The sequence below is a fragment of the Chanodichthys erythropterus genome, chromosome 3 (genome assembly GCF_024489055.1).
Source record: "Chanodichthys erythropterus isolate Z2021 chromosome 3, ASM2448905v1, whole genome shotgun sequence".
In the NCBI taxonomy this organism is placed as follows: Eukaryota; Metazoa; Chordata; class Actinopteri; order Cypriniformes; family Xenocyprididae; genus Chanodichthys; species Chanodichthys erythropterus.
Window position 1 is genome coordinate 51,286,219 of NC_090223.1, and position 18,355 is coordinate 51,304,573.

The 18,355-nt window shown below is 36.3% G+C and overlaps 1 protein-coding gene across 2 annotated transcripts in view; it reads right to left on the bottom strand.

Annotated features, from left to right (window-relative positions):
• Positions 1–2,592: 2,592 nt before the first annotated feature.
• Positions 2,593–18,355, bottom strand: part of LOC137017934 (ras-related protein Rab-37-like) — a 28,263-nt gene continuing 12,500 nt past the window's right edge. Inside the window, exons 2-8 of one of the 2 annotated variants that reach the window (XM_067382722.1) lie at positions 17,283–17,324; positions 15,941–16,007; positions 13,493–13,545; positions 13,270–13,335; positions 8,311–8,367; positions 8,139–8,215; positions 2,593–4,095 (exon numbers count right to left, since the gene is read on the bottom strand). In XM_067382722.1, coding sequence (XP_067238823.1) covers positions 3,987–4,095; positions 8,139–8,215; positions 8,311–8,367; positions 13,270–13,335; positions 13,493–13,545; positions 15,941–16,007; positions 17,283–17,324 — 471 coding nt within the window. In that variant the 3' untranslated portion in view covers positions 2,593–3,986. The remainder of the gene's footprint in view (positions 4,096–8,138; positions 8,216–8,310; positions 8,368–13,269; positions 13,336–13,492; positions 13,546–15,940; positions 16,008–17,282; positions 17,325–18,355) is intronic. The other variant, XM_067382721.1, reaches the window with a different exon arrangement.

Here is an 18,355-nt window from a genome sequence, read left to right on the forward strand (position 1 = left end):
AAACGCAACTCTTGCTCTTCATTGGGAGCGCAACAAGACCACGCCCCTTTTTTTGTGTATTCCTGTGGGCGGAGGTTAGTCAAAAAACTGTTTTAGTGACGTCATTAAAGAAGGAAGTAGAGGGATGTAGTCCAAACTGGCCGTTCGATGTAGGCGACTTCTGTTAAATAAAATATCTCGCTTGGCATTGAACTTTGAGCTTTAAAATTTACAGATTTTATTTATACTCTAACAACAACATTACACACTAACTAAAGTTTGAAACATGGGATCACGGAGAACGGGACCTTTAATTAATTAACCTTTATTTAACCAGGTAAATCAATTGAGAACCAATGGGGGGGGAAGTCGACTCCTCGTCGTAAGTCCAACTCCGTATCGGCTGAGCTACCGAGTAAGCTTGGTCATGGCCAAAAAAAGCGAAACCCGTAGAGCCGGTCAAGCGACGCAAAGTCCAAAGTATGTTCGTTTAAAAATCGGGCACGGTAAGAAGCGTTTTGAAGTCGTGACATGATATTGCGCGAGGAGACGCGAAAACGAGTCTTTATGAATCCATAATCCGACCCCGGCCGTCATCAAAACCGTGTGTAAAAACAAGCCAAAGCGCTCATTGACGTTTTACCGGCCTCTAGTCGGAAACTGCAGCGAGATGTACGTGTCGGTATGTAATTTTGTGTCTCGCGAAAATGTGCCCGCGGGTACGTCTCTCCCATGAGACCAGGTTGCAAAAAGCAGGTACAATACAATAGAAAACATAATAGAGTAACAAATAACACAGTCATAAACAGTGACATATAAAAACAAACAAATAAATAAAAACAAGTAGGCCTACAATGATCTTGAATTATTGACTGAATTGAACTTTTAAAGTAAGAAAGTGATATAAATTAAACTTTAAAGTCTGCTGCAGATGATTGGAATCATCTGCAGCAGACTTTAAAGTTTAGTTCATTTATTAAAACTGAAAAGAGCAACGACCAAAAGAGGTACAGACTTTGGGTATGCAGAGATTAATAAAACTGCTAAAGCGCAGATTATGACTTGTATTATGAACATTAAGAAGTGACTGTAAATATGGAGTTTTCCCAATAAGAGTTTCAATTTCAGGTTTCAAACAGAGATGGCGATAAAGAGGCAAAACTTACAGACTGCAGCTTTAAAGGGTTAGTTCAACCGAAAATGAAAATAATGTAATTTCTCACCCTCATGCCGTTTTACACCCGTAAGACCTTCGTTCATCTTCGGAACACAAATTAAGATATTTTTGATGAAATCCGATGGCTCAGTGAGGCCTGCATAGCCAGCAATGACATTTCCTCTCTCAAGATCCATTAATGTACTAAAAACATATTTAAATCAGTTCATGTGAGTACAGTGGTTCAATATTAATATTATAAAGTGACGAGAATATTTTTGGTGTGCCAAAAAAAAACAAAATAACGATTTATATAGTGATGGCGATTTCAAAACACTGCTTCAGGAAGCTTCGCAGCATAATGAATCAGTGTATCGAATCATGATTCGGATCGTGTGTCAAACCGCCAAACTTCTGAAATCACGTGACTTTGGTGATCCGAATCATGATTCGATACACTGATTCATTATGCTCCGAAGCTTCCTGAAGCAGTGTTTTGAAATCGGCCATCACTATATAAATCGTTATTTTGTTTTTTTTTGGCACACCAAAAATATTCTCGTCACTTTATAATATTAATATTGAACCACTGTACTCACATGAAGTGATTTAAATATGTTTTTAGTACATTAATGGATCTTGAGAGAGGAAATGTCATTGCTGGCTATGGAGGCCTCACAGAGCCATCAGATTTCATCAAAAATATCTTAATTTGTGTTCCGAAGATTAACGAAGGTCTTACAGGTGTGGAACAGCATGAGGGTGAGGAATAAATGACAAAATTTTCATGTTTGGGTGAACTAACCCTTTAACTCAAAATTACTGTATGCCCCAAAATAGTTTGGAAATAAATAAAAAGAAATCAGACATAATTATAGAGGCAACAATAAAAATCAAAAGGTGAACATTTATTAATAAGCAATTGTTTATTATTTAATTATTATTTGTTAAACGTAGTGATAAATGTTAATTTATTAAACACATTAATAAATGTTTATTTCCAGCCTATTTTGGGTACATCTTAAGCCTGCAATATAGTAATTTTTTAAACAATATTTGAGTTAAAACTACCCAGCAGGTTGGGTAAAACATTTAACCCAACCGCTAGGTTTGTCCATTTTTAAGCCAGCATTTTTTAGAGTGTAAACCAATTTAAATAAAATTAAAATTGAATTATATTAGCTAATAAGAAAATTATTTGTCACGTTAAATGGTATAAATAGATGACAACCGACAGTTAGGGCTAATTTCCTCTGCCAAATCCCCAAATTTGTTCAAAAGTTAGTGCGCTTCAAATAAGACAGTGTAAGTGAGACATATATGAAGGAAACAAAGAAAATTAATGGTAACGAACACCTTTAAGCAGAATGTTTTCCTATCAGTTTTTCAGTTGTATTGAAAAAGTGTAGTTTCATGATGTTAATACATATTTTGTTGCATAAAAACATTTTATTTTTACAGGCATGAAATCAGAGGATTTCAATCACATGGCACCCAGCTAGAGAATGGTAATGTGCACACAGACTTGCATGTAGGCTACACATCCCACATTTCCCAGTGATCCATATTATCTGAATTCATCCTATACTACTCTCTATGGGAAACTGGGGCTAGCGGTCACACAAATTATTATATCTCAGTAAGAACTAGGGTTCTTACGGTTCTGTTTTCTCCAGAATGGTTAAAACATGATTTTAATAATTGTTTAAAACAGAAAATGGAGTCGCAGAGGAAATCAACAGATATGATGTTCTTTTTTGCTCATTACTCCTTGCCATGAGCCAAAGATTTAGCAAACACTGTGTGAGGTCACATGACTCATGTCACAAAATAACCAACAGCATCCACAGACCATGTCTCGCCAAGCTCAAATAACATTTACATTTATTCAATTGGCAGATGATTTTATGCAAAACAACTTACATAGTACAACACAAGCATTTACTCACTTAAATAAGACTTGTTCATCTTCTCTTGTCCCAAACCCAGACCCATAAGTCAACGTTCACGTGATTCACTTTATTTAAAAGTACAGGACACATATAAACTTGAAAGGTAAGGCAACAATTAAATCGAAAAGCTCATTATTTATTCGTAATTTTCGGTGTGTAACACCGCCCCCCTGTGGCTTTAAATATTAATGAATGAAACGATGGAAAACACCCAAACAATGCACTGAAAACGAAAAGTCCTCTCTTACAAAACAAGTGTACGTGGTTACAATGGACATTCTCATGGCACTTTGTGATCACTGTGAAAAAAAAAAAATAATAATAATAGTAAAATATTACTATACAGCCCATATTCACATTTCACATTAATCTCTATGCATGTCAGACAATCATACTAGTGAGTGTGACATGTGAAATAAAACCCATTTTACGACATGATCAGGCCTGACTCTGTCAAGCTGTGCTATGATTGTTTTCAAGTCAATATATACACTGATTGTAAACATAATACTTAACAGAAGCTGATATTTTGACTAAAACACTACAGACACAAGTTCACTGCCCAATTAGAGCACATATGCGTGGCGTATAATGTAATTCAATAGCAATATATTTTATACTGTGTGTAGACTGAGGCTATAACCATCAGATAAACCCGGGAAAAACATGTTACACAGACAAACGTACCTGGAAACTGTACACACCTGGATTAATGCAGTTTATAAAGCAGACCTCCAGAAGCTTATTACTCTGATGTACCTCAGCAGTATTTGGCTGTTTATTCCTGACTAGAAAGCGAATCATCAGACACAACAAAATAACGCACGTTTCATTCACACACGCATCTTTGTGTAGAAATATCTCAGGTGTTGACCGGATGAAGACGTGAAGGAGGTCTGTCACACGAGGCTGCCGCAACAGCTGGACTTCTGCTTCTGTGACTCGATGTAATCGTGGATCTTGAACTTGGGCTCGTGGGGCTGCTGGAGATTTCTGTGCTTCAGTTCTCTGTGTGGAGATTAAAAGAGAAACATTTTAAAAGTACATAATATCCAGCCATTTCAGTGTAACTAGAAGTAGATCATCGAGGCAATCTTTGAATGTTCGTTTGACAAAGCATTAAAAACACCTTGAAGTTCTTATGCAGTTTGAAGGCCCTTGTGAAAGAAGTGCATTTAATTGTAATGAATGTGCACTTGTTGTGTACTTCAAATCTTAAAAGTATATGTTTTATAACATTCTACTTTCAAAAATTAAAATATTACTGAAATAAAAGGCCACTTAAGTGCACTTACTGTAGAGAGACACTTTCATGACTGTTTAACACACTTAAGTGGACTTTTAAAAAGTACACTAATAATGTCAAATTAAATTTAAGTACATTTCAAATCATTTTATAATAATAAATAATTAATATGAGAATACACTTATTTTGATGTGTAATGTTATTTGATATTACAGTTAATATATTTTAAATTAAAGTGAAACTTCACAAACATGTAGTTAAAAATATATTTAAATACGTCACAGACAAGTTTCAGTAGAAATTTAAGTATATTTTAATTTATCATAAATGCTTGTCAGTTCATTCAGCATTAACTTTAACCATACTTCAAAGATGTAATAATTAAATTACATATGAAGATGTACTTCAGATCCTACTTAAGTCAGTTAAGTAAGTTCAGCTTACTGGCTTCTATATCAAATTTAAATTGTAATACAATTTTATTTAATTGCATTTAACATGCAGTTAAAGTGTTCAAAAATTACATTCAGTTCACACTTAAAGGGTTAGTTCACCCAAAAATGAAATTTCTGTCATTAATTACTCACCCTCATGTCGTTCTACACCTGTAAGACCTTCGTTCATCTTCAGAACACAAATTAAGATATTTTTGATAAAATTCGATGGCTCAGTGAGGCCTGCATTGACAGCAAGATAATTTACACTTTCAATGCCCAGAAAGCTACTAAAGACGTATTTAAAACAGTTCATGTGACTACAGTGAGAATACTTTTTGTGTGCCAAAAAAAAAAAAAAAATAACGACTTTATTCAACAATATCTAGTGAGGGGCAATTTCAAAACACTGCTTCATGAAGCTTTACAAATCTTTTGTTTCGAATCAGTGGTTCGGAGCGTGTATCAAACTGACAAAGTCACATGATTTCAGTAAACTAGGCTTCGTTATGTCATAAGTTTTGTCTATTATTAATGGTAGTCTGATTTCCGGTATGGTCCTGTTGTCATTAAAACATGCTGTAGTGCAACCTCTTGTTAAAAAGCCAAATTTGGATTGCTCTGTTTGTCTAATTTTAGACCAATATCAAAACTTCAGTTTTTATCTAAGGTCTTACAGAAAATTGTTCTTAGCCAACAGCAGAGTTTTTTGGACCAAAATGCTTTTTCAGTCTGGTTTTAAAGCCCACCACAGTACAGAGTCTGCATTGTTGCTTAATGATATTTTATTAAGTGATTCTGGTCATTCTGTGGTTCTTTTGCTTTTAGATCTTACTGCAGCTTTCGATACAATTGATAATGGGATCCTTGTTTCACGCCTTGAGGAAGTGGCGGGTATTCAGGGTATTGCTCTTAAGTGGTTTAGATCTTTCTTATCGAATAGAAGTTTCTCTGTTAATTTAGGTAAAGCGGTTTCATCTTCTGCCCCTTTGACTTGCGGTGTCCCTCAAGGATCCATTCTTGCCCCTATTTTATTTTCCTTGTATATTTTACCTTTAGGGCCATTTTTCACAAGTATGGGATTTCCTTTCATTTTTATGCGGATGACACGCAAATTTATTTGCCCCTGAGGAAAAGTAATAAAAATGCTCTGGATTCCCTTGTGAATTGTTTAAAGGAGGTTAAAGCCTGAATGTCGGCAAACTTTTTAAAGGTCCCGTTTTTCGTGGTTTTTGAAGCTTTGATTGTGTTTATAGTGTGCAATATAACATGTTCATGTTTCGCGTGTAAAAAAACACAGTATTTTTCACATAATTTACTTATCTGTAAACCACTGTTTCCACTGTCATAAAAACAGGCTGATGACTTCCTTGTTCTATGAAGTTCCTCCTTCAGAAATACGTAACGAGTTCTGATTGTGCCAGCGGTTCCTGTGTTGTGATTCGACAGCAGCTTAGCGCTCCTTGTCCGGAAAGGTCACGCCTCTTACCATAAGGTGGAGATGCACGCGCTCAGTGTTATTGTAAACATGTCTTTAATTTTACCCTATTAATTTGAGCCGGAATCAGACCCAGTGATTGGACTGCGGGATGAAAATAACAGCGTTTCGACGACATGGCGACAAACACACTCTACAAACGCAACTCTTGTGTATTCCTGTGGGCGGAGGTTAGTCAAAAAACTGTTTTAGTGACGTCATTGAAGAAGGAAGTAGAGGGATGTAGTCCATACTGGCCGTTCGATGTAGGTGACTTCTGTAAAATTTTAAAGCTCAAGGTTCAATGCCAAGCGAGATATTTTATTTAACAGATTTTATTTATACTCTAACAACAACATTACACACTAACTAAAGTTTGAAACATGGGATCACGAACAACAGGACCTTTAAATTTTAATGAGTGTAAAACGGAGCTTATTTGGTTCGGCGGTCCTGCCCTTCCTGAACTGTCAAATTTAGGTGAGCTGACCCCTTTTTGTAAAACTGTGGTTAAAAATCTAGGAGTACTGTTCGACAGTTCCATAAAATTTTATAAACAGATAAACTCAGTCGTTAAAACAAGTTTTTTTTTCATTTACGACTATTGGTGAAGGTTAAGCCTTTTCTTTCTTTTAATGATTGTGAGAAGGTGATCCATGCTTTTGTGTTTACAAGGCTTGACTACTGCAATTCTTTGTATGTAGGTGTTTGTCAAAAGGCATTCAACCGGTTGCAATTAGTCCAGAATGCTGCCGCTAGGCTCCTGACAAGTGGAATCATATTTCTCCTATTTTATCTTCTCTGGGCTGGTTGCCTGTCCAGTACAGGATTGATTTTAAGCTCTTGTTTTTTGTATACAAGTGCCTGAATGGGTTAGCTCCCTCTTACCTGTCAGAGATCTTACTGGTGCAGAAGCCTCCTAGGACTTTAAGGTCTTCTGATCAGTCTGTTTTAATCATTCAGAGGACGAGGTACAAGCGGAGGGGAGATGGAATAGTTTACCATCTCACATTAGAGTATCTTCCACTCTAAACATTTTTAAAAGACGTCTGAAGGCACATCTTCTTAGTTTAGCTTTCGAGACTGCAGTGTATTGAGGCATTGATTTTTGTTTGTATTGTTTTAGATATTTGGTTGGTGTCATGATGTTATTAGTTTATTTAGTTTCTTTTTTTTTCTTTATGAAGAATTTCTTTATTGTAGAGCACTTTGGTCAATGCTCTGTTGTTTTAGTAGTGCTTTATAAATAAATAAACTAATAAGCGTTTTGAAACGTTTCGAAATTTCAATGGTTCATGTGACTTTGGCAGTTTGAAAGTGTTAATTATCTTGTTGTCAATGGAGGCCTCACTGAGCCATCGAATTTTATCAAAAATATCTTAATTTGTGTTCTGAAGATGAACAAAGGTCTTACGGTTGTGACCTGAGGGTGAGTGATAAATTTAAAAAAAAATTATTTTTGGGTGAGCTCACCCTTTAAATCAAAATATCTTCCCCTCCCTCTTACAGTGACATCTCTTCTCTGATGATGCGTTTACTGGCGTGAGGGCGGGGCAACCTGTCACTCACATGAGATCCACCAATAGCAAACCACAGCCATTCAATCAATTCCCCATGGACAAAATCAAGCCCCGCCCTACATTTCCTTTCTTTTTTTTCACATGAATATATGTCTGGGGGAACATTTACATGACAACGATATGCTAAAAACTGAAAAGTTTTTCCTTAGTGTTTTTCACGTACAGACGACAATGTTGTCAGAGCAATCAACTTTAGTTTCATGCCGACTTTAATATTTGTTTCAATCCCTAACAGAATATATGATGAATAGTAATGGTGACACTTGTTCAAAATCACATTAATGTATATAATATATAAAAATAAAGTCTCAGACCTTGCTATGGCATGGAAAGCGAGTTCCACATTGACACCAGTCTTGGCACTTGTCTCCATAAAAGGGACTCCATATTGCTTTAGTAAAGAAAAAGAAAAGTACTGAAGATAAGTAACTGTTCACTGGTCATTTGTAAGAGCAGGTGCATGGAAGCATGCATGTCCACTCATACCTTAGCCAGCTTCTCCCCTTCTTCATGTGTGATGACCCTCTCAGCAGTCATGTCTGACTGGAGGAACAAACACACATGAAAAACATTAATACATTTATATTTGAGCTTCTGAAAGACTTACCGCAGTGAAACTACCCTCAAATACATGACCTTGTTATCCTACAAAGCTAAATTAACCAATAAGAGTGTGAATAAAAGGTCCAGATTTTATTAAAGAAACATTCTGGGATGAATACAAGTTTACCCTATCTTAGTCTGACATATGAAATAACAATGAGGGAAAAAATAGTTTTTTTTTCTCTTTTTTTTTTTTTTTTAAATGGAACAGTTTATTGAACCAATTTAAATAAAAATGTAGACAATCTAAATTTTTTTTTTTTTACTTTGCATATAATATTTGATACATCAGGCTTTTATGACTCATATAATACGATACAGTGAGAATATGAAACTCACCCTCGAGGAGGGAAAAAACTACTGACTGCTTTTATTCAGAGGCGCAAACTGAGCAAAAACATGCTATTTGGTGCAGATGCTAATATTTATATGGTCAGAAAGATGAAATTCTGATGCTTGTAATGTAAATCAATGAGATATAACAGTATAACAGACTACTTACATCTCCCAGTAATGTCTTAGTAAGCTTAGTTTTATTATCAAAGCTCTGTAGTTTTAAAACATATAATGCAATACAATGATGATTGAGAGATGAACAGATAAACCTTCCTCAAAAGCTTGATTGATCATATTTGATACATTTTAACATGATTTTTTTTAAATAATAATAATAATAATAATAATAATAATAATAATCAAATAAATTGTGGATAATTAAGTAAAGCTAAGCTGCTTCAGTCCGTTAAGTGTTCATCTTGAAATATTATGAACAATAGAAAAGCTATTTTTACATTTACTTCATAACAATCAGTAAAGATTTCACAGCAGAAATACTGAAAGGCCTTTTACTTGCTAAAACAGTATGAACTATCAATAAGACGACGGATGGCATGTAGTAGTTTGTGTGCAAACAGGTTTTTCAGCAAATATTTGATTTGCATATGGTTAAGCCCTAGGAGTATTTTTGGCATGCAGTTACCACAAAACTTCCTTCCGTGTTTATAGTAATGCAGTGTTTACAGTGAAAGTAAACTAGACCAATATTCCTGAGCAATGTTCCAAAAGTCCAACACTGGGACACTTCCTTATTTGTATTACTTTGCTTGTCTGTGTTTTTGCTTTGGTGGTGGGGATATTTCAATTACTACTTTGCTGGTTAAATCATTACACCAATAGATGGCGACAATTAACAAGTCTTTAAGTAAGTCACTGAATAGATCGCTTAACCAGTTCCACTGATGAATTCAGGAACGGAGTCACTCAATAGTTGGTTTTGTTTTGAATGATTTTGAACTGCTGTATAAAATCAATGTGCATTGGTCTAAATATCAGCACTCGTGATATTGCTTAAAGGCTGACTTACACTGCGCAACTTTCACACAAAGCTTTGCCCCAATTTGCAGTCTGGGTGAGTCAATGCTAGTAGCAAAAAGTCAGACACAGTCTGCAGATTTTGGTCAGTCGGAGTTGACATTTCACAGAAAATGGCATAGTGTATATAATGAGCACATCTCTGATGTTTTAGCTTCAGACTTTGATTCTATCCAGTCAGAGGATGTTAAACGTTTGATATTTTGAGGCGATTTTGGAACACATATTGTTGTCATTTGTCATGCGTGTCATAGAAACGAGGAGTATGCTTCTGTGTGAGTTTGTTGCGTTCAGAATAACCTGAAAGTCTAGTGTATGATGCTCAGTTTTTCTCTGTAAACATTTGCAAAAGTTGGCATATGCAGAAACAATTTTAACTGTAAATTTCACAAAAAATGACTAGGAATGAGCAAGTAAAACACTGAATTAAACATAAAAGTCCATATTTTTTTTATATATAATATAATATAATACAATATAATATAATATAATATAATATAATATAATATAATATAATATAATATAATATAATATAATATAATATAATATAATATAATATAATATAATTAATATAATATAATATAATATAATATAATATAATATAATATAATATATATAAGGCTCTATCAAGCTTTAAACTGTGAGTGAACAGTAACAGATTTGGAAGCCCAAAAAAGCACATCCATCCATGTACAGTGGGAACGGAAAGTATTCAGACCCCCTTAAATTTTTCACTCTTTGTTATATTGCAGCCATTTGCTAAAATCATTTTAATTTTCAAGTTAATTTTTTCCCTCATTAATGTACACACAGCACCCCATATTGACAGAAAAACACAGAATTGTTGACATTTTTGCAGATTTATTAAAAAAGAAAAACTGAAATAATCACATGGTCCTAAGTATTCAGACCCTTTGCTGTTATACTCATATATTTAACTCAGGTGCTGTCCATTTCTTCTGATCATCCTTGAGATGGTTCTACACCTTCATTTGAGTCCAGCTGTGTTTGATTATACTGATTGGACTTGATTAGGAAAGCCACACACCTGTCTATATAAGACCTTACAGCTCACAGTGCATGTCAGAGCAAATGAGAATCATGAGGTCAAAGGAACTGCCTGAAGAGCTCAGAGACAGAATTGTGGCAAGGCACAGATCTGGTCAAGGTTACAGAACAATTTCTGCTGCACTTAAGATTCCTAAGAGCACAGTGGCCTCCAGAATCCTTATATGGAAGATATTTGGGATGACCAGAACCCTTCCTATAGCTGGCCGTCCGGCCAAACTGAGCTATCAGGGGAGAAGAGCCTTGATGAGAGAGGTAAAGAAGAACCCAAAGATCACTGTGGCTGAGCTCCAGAGATGCAGTCAGGAGATGGGAGAAAGTTGTAGAAAGTTAACCATCACTGCAGCCCTCCACCAGTCGGGGCTTTATGGCAGAGTGGCCCGACGGATGCCTCTCCTCAGTGCAAGACACATGAAAGCCCGCATGGAGTTTGCCAAGATGGTGAGAAATAAGATTCTCTGGTCTGATGAGACCAAGATAGAACTTTTGGGCTTAAATTCTAAGCGGTATGTGTGGAGAAAACCAGGCACTGCTCATCACCTGTCCAATACAGTCCCAACAGTGAAGCATGGTGGTGGCAGCATCATGCTGTGGGGGTGTTTTTCAGCTGCAGGGACAGGACGACTGGTTGCAATCGAGGGAAAGATGAATGCGGCCAAGTACAGGGATATCCTGGACGAAAACCTTCTCCAGAGTGCTCAGGACCTCAGACTGGGCCGAAGGTTTACCTTCCAACAAGACAATGACCCTAAGCACACCGCTAAAATAACGAAGGAGTGGCTTCACAACAACTCCGTGACTGTTCTTGAATAGCCCAGCCAGAGCCCTGACTTAAACCCAATTGAGCATCTCTGGAGAGACCTAAAAATGGCTGTTCACCAACGTTTACCATCCAACCTGACAGAACTGGGGAGGATCTGCAAGGAGGAATGGCAGAGGATCCCCAAATCCAGGTGTGAAAAACTTGTTGCATCTTTCCCAAAAAGACTCATGGCTGTATTAGATCAAAAGGGTGTTTCTACTAAATACTGAGCAAAGGGTCTGAATACTTAGGACCATGTAATATTTCAGTTTTTCTTTTTTAATAAATCTGCAAAAATGTCAACAATTCTGTGTTTTTCTGTCAATATGTGGTGCTGTGTGTACATTAATGAGGAAAAAAAATGAACTTAAATGATTTTAGCAAATGGCTGCAATATAACAAAGAGTGAAACATTTAAGGGGGTCTGAATACTTTCCGTACCCACTGCAAGTAATCCATACGGCTCCAGGGGGTTAATAAAGATGGATGGGTGTGCTTTTTCTGGGCTTCAAAATCTTGGTTACTGTTCACTCCCATTATAAAGCTTGGAAAAGCCAGGATATTTTTAATATAACTCCAACTGTGTTTGACAAAAAGAATGAAGTCATTTACATGTAGGATGGCTTGAGGGTGAGGGTGATTTTTGTGCAAACTAACACTTTAACTAACATGAACAAAATATTAACTAACATGAACAAGAAATACATTTTTACAGCATTTTTTTAACCTTTGTTAATGATAAGTTATAAAAATTCAATGTTTAACCTTATCAGTCTAGCAATCGTTTTAACAACTTTTGTAACATTAATTTGATAATCAGTAATCATTAATTAAACATTAGTGTTTCCAATTAGTCAAAAAAAGACTAAAATATGGCACTTACATGCACAGATGTCATCATTTTTAGATTTCCATCTGGTGACATGAACCATATTCATCCACACAGAGCCGAAGCACAATTAAAACAGTGTTTTTATTTAATTTTTAACACTAGAGGGCCAAAAGTTACATAGTGCACCTTTAACTACACTATCAAACTAGTGTCATATTGACACACATAATATCTAAGTCTTGTGGATGATTATTTTGGTTGTGTGCATTTATACATTTCCCTTCCTTTTAGTCCTTTTTTTTTTTTATCCTTCTCTTCTGATTTTTTGCTCGAGGGACAAATTGATTTTTTTGGGGTGAAACCGCTCGTATTGTACCCGGGAAGATTCCTCAGCTTTCTGGCTCAATCAGTCCATTAGGGGGTGCTATCTAATCCAGCGCAAAACCAGTTAGTGCAGTTACAGAACACACCCTAACCGCACATCAAAAGATGAAATATGTGGTAAAAATGCTTGTGCCTGAAATGAATTATTTGCTAAAATGACACATTAATGCACTAAAGGCAGAAAAGTATAAAGGACATCAATATATATAAAATGTGTGTGTGTGTGTGTGTGTGTGTGTGTGTGTGTGTGTGTGTGTGTGTGTGTGTGTGTGTGTGTGTGTGTGTGTGTGTGTGTGTGTGTGTGTGTCTGCATATGCATTAAAACATTATTTGTACCTTTCAAGAGGGTCTGCTTATCTCATTTCACTCAGGAAGTCCCACTTACCTTGTTGCCAAGCAACATGATGACCACATCCTTCTGTGCGTACTCATAGATTTCAGTCAGCCAGGCCTGCGTAGCAATAGACATACAACAACAAAAACACTTTGAAGGACAAGAAACACATCTGCAGCAGAAATGAAGGTCATTTCACAACCCACACTAACAGCAAGGAAATAAAAACATCAAATAAACATTTTCAAATGTCTTAAAGTGTTTGTTGTCTCACTCTGATGTTGTCGAAGGAGGACTTTCTCGTTATGTCATACAGCAGCAGCAGAGCTGTAAAGGAAAGGACAGTATGTTCAAGTCATGCCGTATGATTCAGAGCTGAGCTTTATTAGCAATTAAACTCTGACTCAAGTCTGCCGTGTTCGTCAGGAACTGTACATACACATTTGACTGCAGCGCTGAACGCTTCACTCAGAGACTGAGATTAAAATTAAATGCTCTACTGAGAAACTGACTGCAAGGTAAAGATTTTTTTCAGACCAGTGGTTAACCAATATGGGTTTTTCAATGATAGAAGAAATATCAATAACTAGAGAGCAGATCTAATGGCTAATGATGACAGATTTAATGCCAATATACACTCACCACCACTTTATTACATACAGCTGTTCAACTACTTAACACAAATATCTAATCAGCCAATCACATGGCATTAACTCAATGCAGGTGGACATGGTCAAAACGATCTGTTGAATTCAAACTGAGCATCAGAATGGAGAAGAAAGGTGATATACAATGAGTTTGAACATGTAATGGTTGTTGCTGCCAGATGGGCTGGTCTGAGTATTTCAGAAACAGCTGATCTACTGGGATTTTCACACACAACCATCTCTAGGGTTAACAGAGAATGGTCTGAAACAGAGAAAATATCCAGTGAGCATCAGTTCTGTGGGCAAAAATGACTTGTTGATACCAGAGGTCAGAGGAGAATGGCCAGACAGGTTTGAGCTGATAGAAAAGCAACTGTAACTCAATCATTTATTACAACCGAGGTCTGCAGAAGAGCATCTCTGAAAGCACAACATGTCGAACCTTAAAGCAGATGGGCTACAGCAGCATCGATGGCAGTCCTGTTAGATAAGAACAGGAATCTGAGGCTACAATTCACACGGGGTCACCAAAATTGGACAAAAGTAGATCGGAAAAACATTGCCTGGTCTGTTGAGTGATTTCTGCTGCGACATTCAGATGGTAGGGTCAGAATTTGGCATTAAAGCATTGATCCATCCTGTCTTGTATCAACGGTTCAGGTTGCAAGTGGTGTAATGATGTGAGGGATATTTGATTGACACACTTTGGGCTCCTTAGCATCAACTGAGCATCGTTTAAGTGAGTATTGTTGTGGACCATGTCCTTTATGACCACAGTGTACTCATCTTCTGATGGCTACTTCCAGCGGGATAACCTACCATGTCACAAAGCTCAAATCATCTCAAACTGGTTTCTCGTTTCTTAAACATGACAATGAGTTCACTTTACTCAAATGACCTCCACAGTCACCAGATTTCTATCCAATAGAGCACTTTTGGGATGTGGTGGAGCAGGAGATTCACTTCATGGATGTGCAGCTGACAAAACTGCAGAAACTGTGTGATGCTATCATGTCAATATGGACCAAAATCTCAGAGGAATATTTCCTGCACCTTGTTGAATCTATGCCATGGAGAAAGTGTATATTTTTAGATGCGTTCATCACCGTTTCATTTTAAGGTCATCATGGGCAGTTCTGAAGGCAAAAGGGAGTCTAACCCGGTACCAGCAAGGCATACCTAATAAACTGGCCAGTGAGTGTATGTACACATATACAGTAGTTTAATGACAGAAACATTTCCACAGAATTGCATAAATGCAATGAACATGCATTTTTGGCAATATTTACTGAATAAAATAATAATAAAAAAAAAATAAAATAAAATATTATTTATATATAAATTTATTATATTGTTATAAATTTATTATATTGTTATTACCACTATTTTATATAAGCATTAAAGTCACCCGAGGCTGAATATTATATTTGACCAGTTTACGGTCACACCTAAGAAATCATTTTTTCAATGACCGAAGAAACACAAATATGCTGAAATGCAATGAACATTTAAGCAATATTTATTCAATTCACTAAAACAACAACAACAACAAAAAACTAAAAAGCAAAGAAAACTAAAACAAAACAAAAAGCAAAGCAAAAAAAGCAAAGCAAAACAAAACAAAACATAAAACAAACAATCAAACAAACAAACAAAAAAACATTAAAATATTTATTGAATTTTTTTTAAAGTTACATTTATGGGTTTTTATAAAGATAGGACAGTAGAGAGCAGACAGGAAAGCATTGGGCAGAGAGAGGGTAAGGATCGGCAAAGGACCTTGAGACGGGAATCGAACTCAGGTCGCCATGAACTAGGCTATTGGCGTCAACATTTATTGAATTATTAAACATTATATTGTTGCTACTACTATGTGATTCATAATAAGGAATAAGTCACTCAAGGCTGAACATCACAGTGATTTTACCACTTTGTTTCAAACATAAGAGCACCGTGGTAAAAACATGATAACTCACGGTCCCTCGTGACTCACTGCTTTAATAAGACACGACACCAGTAATGAAGTCTATTAGAAGATGATTAGTCAGATTTCTCAGTGAAGGTGTCATATTTACCCTGAGCGTCTCTGTAGTACGCGTGAGTGACGCTGCGGAACCGCTCCTGACCGGCTGTGTCCCAAATCTGCAGGATAGGAGCGATAACAGCTGAAGCTTCATTTACAAGTCAGGAATACATCAACATGAATCACAAATGAGGCAAAGTGGAAACCCTCAAATGCATTCAGAATATTTTGTTATGTGGTTTTGTCCTGATGTAATAAACCTGATCTTTGAACAGGAAGCCAACCAAACTCAATTTTCTGAATAAATGTGAGCAGTGGTGCCAAACACACATTATCACAATGCTAGAGCAGCCTGACTGGTTGCTAGGGCATTCCCAGGTGGTTGCTAAGGTGTTATGGTTGGTCGCAAAGACAATTTGTCTGGTCCAAGAGCTCACTCCCTGGTCTTTATGATATTCTGGCTCACTCCAAAGCTATGAGATTTTTGTAATCCGCTTTTTTATCTGCAAGGTGAAAATCTGACTGCTTAAAGGATTAGTTCACTTTTAAATTAAAATTTCCTGATCATTTTCTCACCCCCATGTCATCCAAGATGTTCATTCAGTCAATAAGAAATTAAAGTTTTTGATGAAAACATTACAGGATTTTTCTCCATATAGTGGACTTCAAATGGAGCCCACAGGTCAAAATTACAGTTTCAGTGCATCTTCAAAGCATTATACACGATCCCATGCAATAAATAAGGGTCTTATCTAGAGAAACCATCACTCATTTTCTAAAATAAAAAAATTAAAATTTTATACATTTTAACCATAAATGCTCATCTTGAACTAGCTCTCTTCTTCTTTATTAGAATTCCGGCAGTGTAGACACTGCTAAGTGTATTACTGCCCTCCACAGGTCAAAGTTTGAACTAATTGTTATATACAATATGCTAGTGCAAGTATATAATTTTTATTTTTTTAGAAAATGAGTGATGGTTTCTCTAGATAAGACCCTTATTTCTCGTCTGGGATCGTGTATAATGCTTTGAAGCTGCACTGAAACTGTAATTTTGACCTTCAACCGTTTGGGCTCCATTGAAGTCCACTATAAGGAGAAAAATCCTGGAATGTTTTCATCAAAGACCTTCATTTCCTCTTGACTGAATAAAGACAGACATGAACATCTTGGATGACATGGGGGTGAGTAAATTATCAGGAAAATATTATTTAAAAGTGAACTAATCCTTTAATGTAACAGCAGACATCTGTTCAAGTCACATGATTTGAGACACCTTCAAGCTGTACTGTACAGGATGAGTTCAATACAGTACTCACACATACTGATGCTTGTCTCCACAAAGACCACAAACTAGAGGAATGTAAACAGACAATGAACTTGTGTTTGCTTACCTGGAGTTTGACCTTCATGTTATCCACAGTCACCACCTTATTCTATAGGCAACGGGAAGAAGAAACACCCATTAAAACCACAATACACTGTTTCTGGAAGACAAAATAATGAACAGTGAATAGACTGTTATTCAAGGAAATCACACACACACACAAAAACCAAATAGGAAAACAATTTAGCTACTATTAAAGTGAGATCTCTAACTGTGCTATTTTGCCTTTGTGTGGCCAGTCTCTCAACACAGACTTAATTATATAGCGAAGATGAAATAACAGACCAGCTCCCTGTTTAATTTCCTGTTGATGTCAGCTGTTACTTCCTTTGTGAGCAAAATGTTTTAAAAATCGCACCTTCTGCACTGAGAGGACCAGACTTATCAGATGTTTTCATGCACCAAATGGCAGTGCAATCAGAGACGTCAGTCACACAAATGGAAGTGAGATTTTCAGAGATGAGTAATTATCATCCGCAGACATTCACATACATCTACAGGAAACCATTTAGGCCCGACCAATCATTCAGTGTAGTTAATGCTGACGGATCAAAAAGCGTAGGTGTTTGAAGCAGAAGAGTTTCATTTGTTTGCCACTTTTTCCTTGATATGCAGACACAACTGAAAGTGTTGATTTGTAGGTGCCACCAGTGCACAGAAATTACACATCTTAAAAACATGTCTGACTTAATGTTACATCATCCTTTAATGTCTATTATCAAACTAAAAACAATGTTTGACCACCAATTAAATGCTAGACTGTTCCTCGTCTGTTAACTAGAGAAACTACATCCTGCTTTGTTGATTTAGACTGTTGTTTTCTTGAGGTTCAGAAATTAAAAATAGTTCATATTCTGTCATCTTTTAATCACAGTCATGTTGTTCCAAACATGCATTACTTCTTCCATGGCTCTTATGTACAAGACTGAAGGTAAAAGGGAATACTGTCAAATACTGTTTTACAATGAAATATCAGCTTTTTTTTTAAATAATAAATAAAAACCTGTACAGGCTTTTGCATTTCCTTCAGCCTGAGGTTTATTCATTTTTGGCATGAAAGGGCCTTTACATTACAAAGTT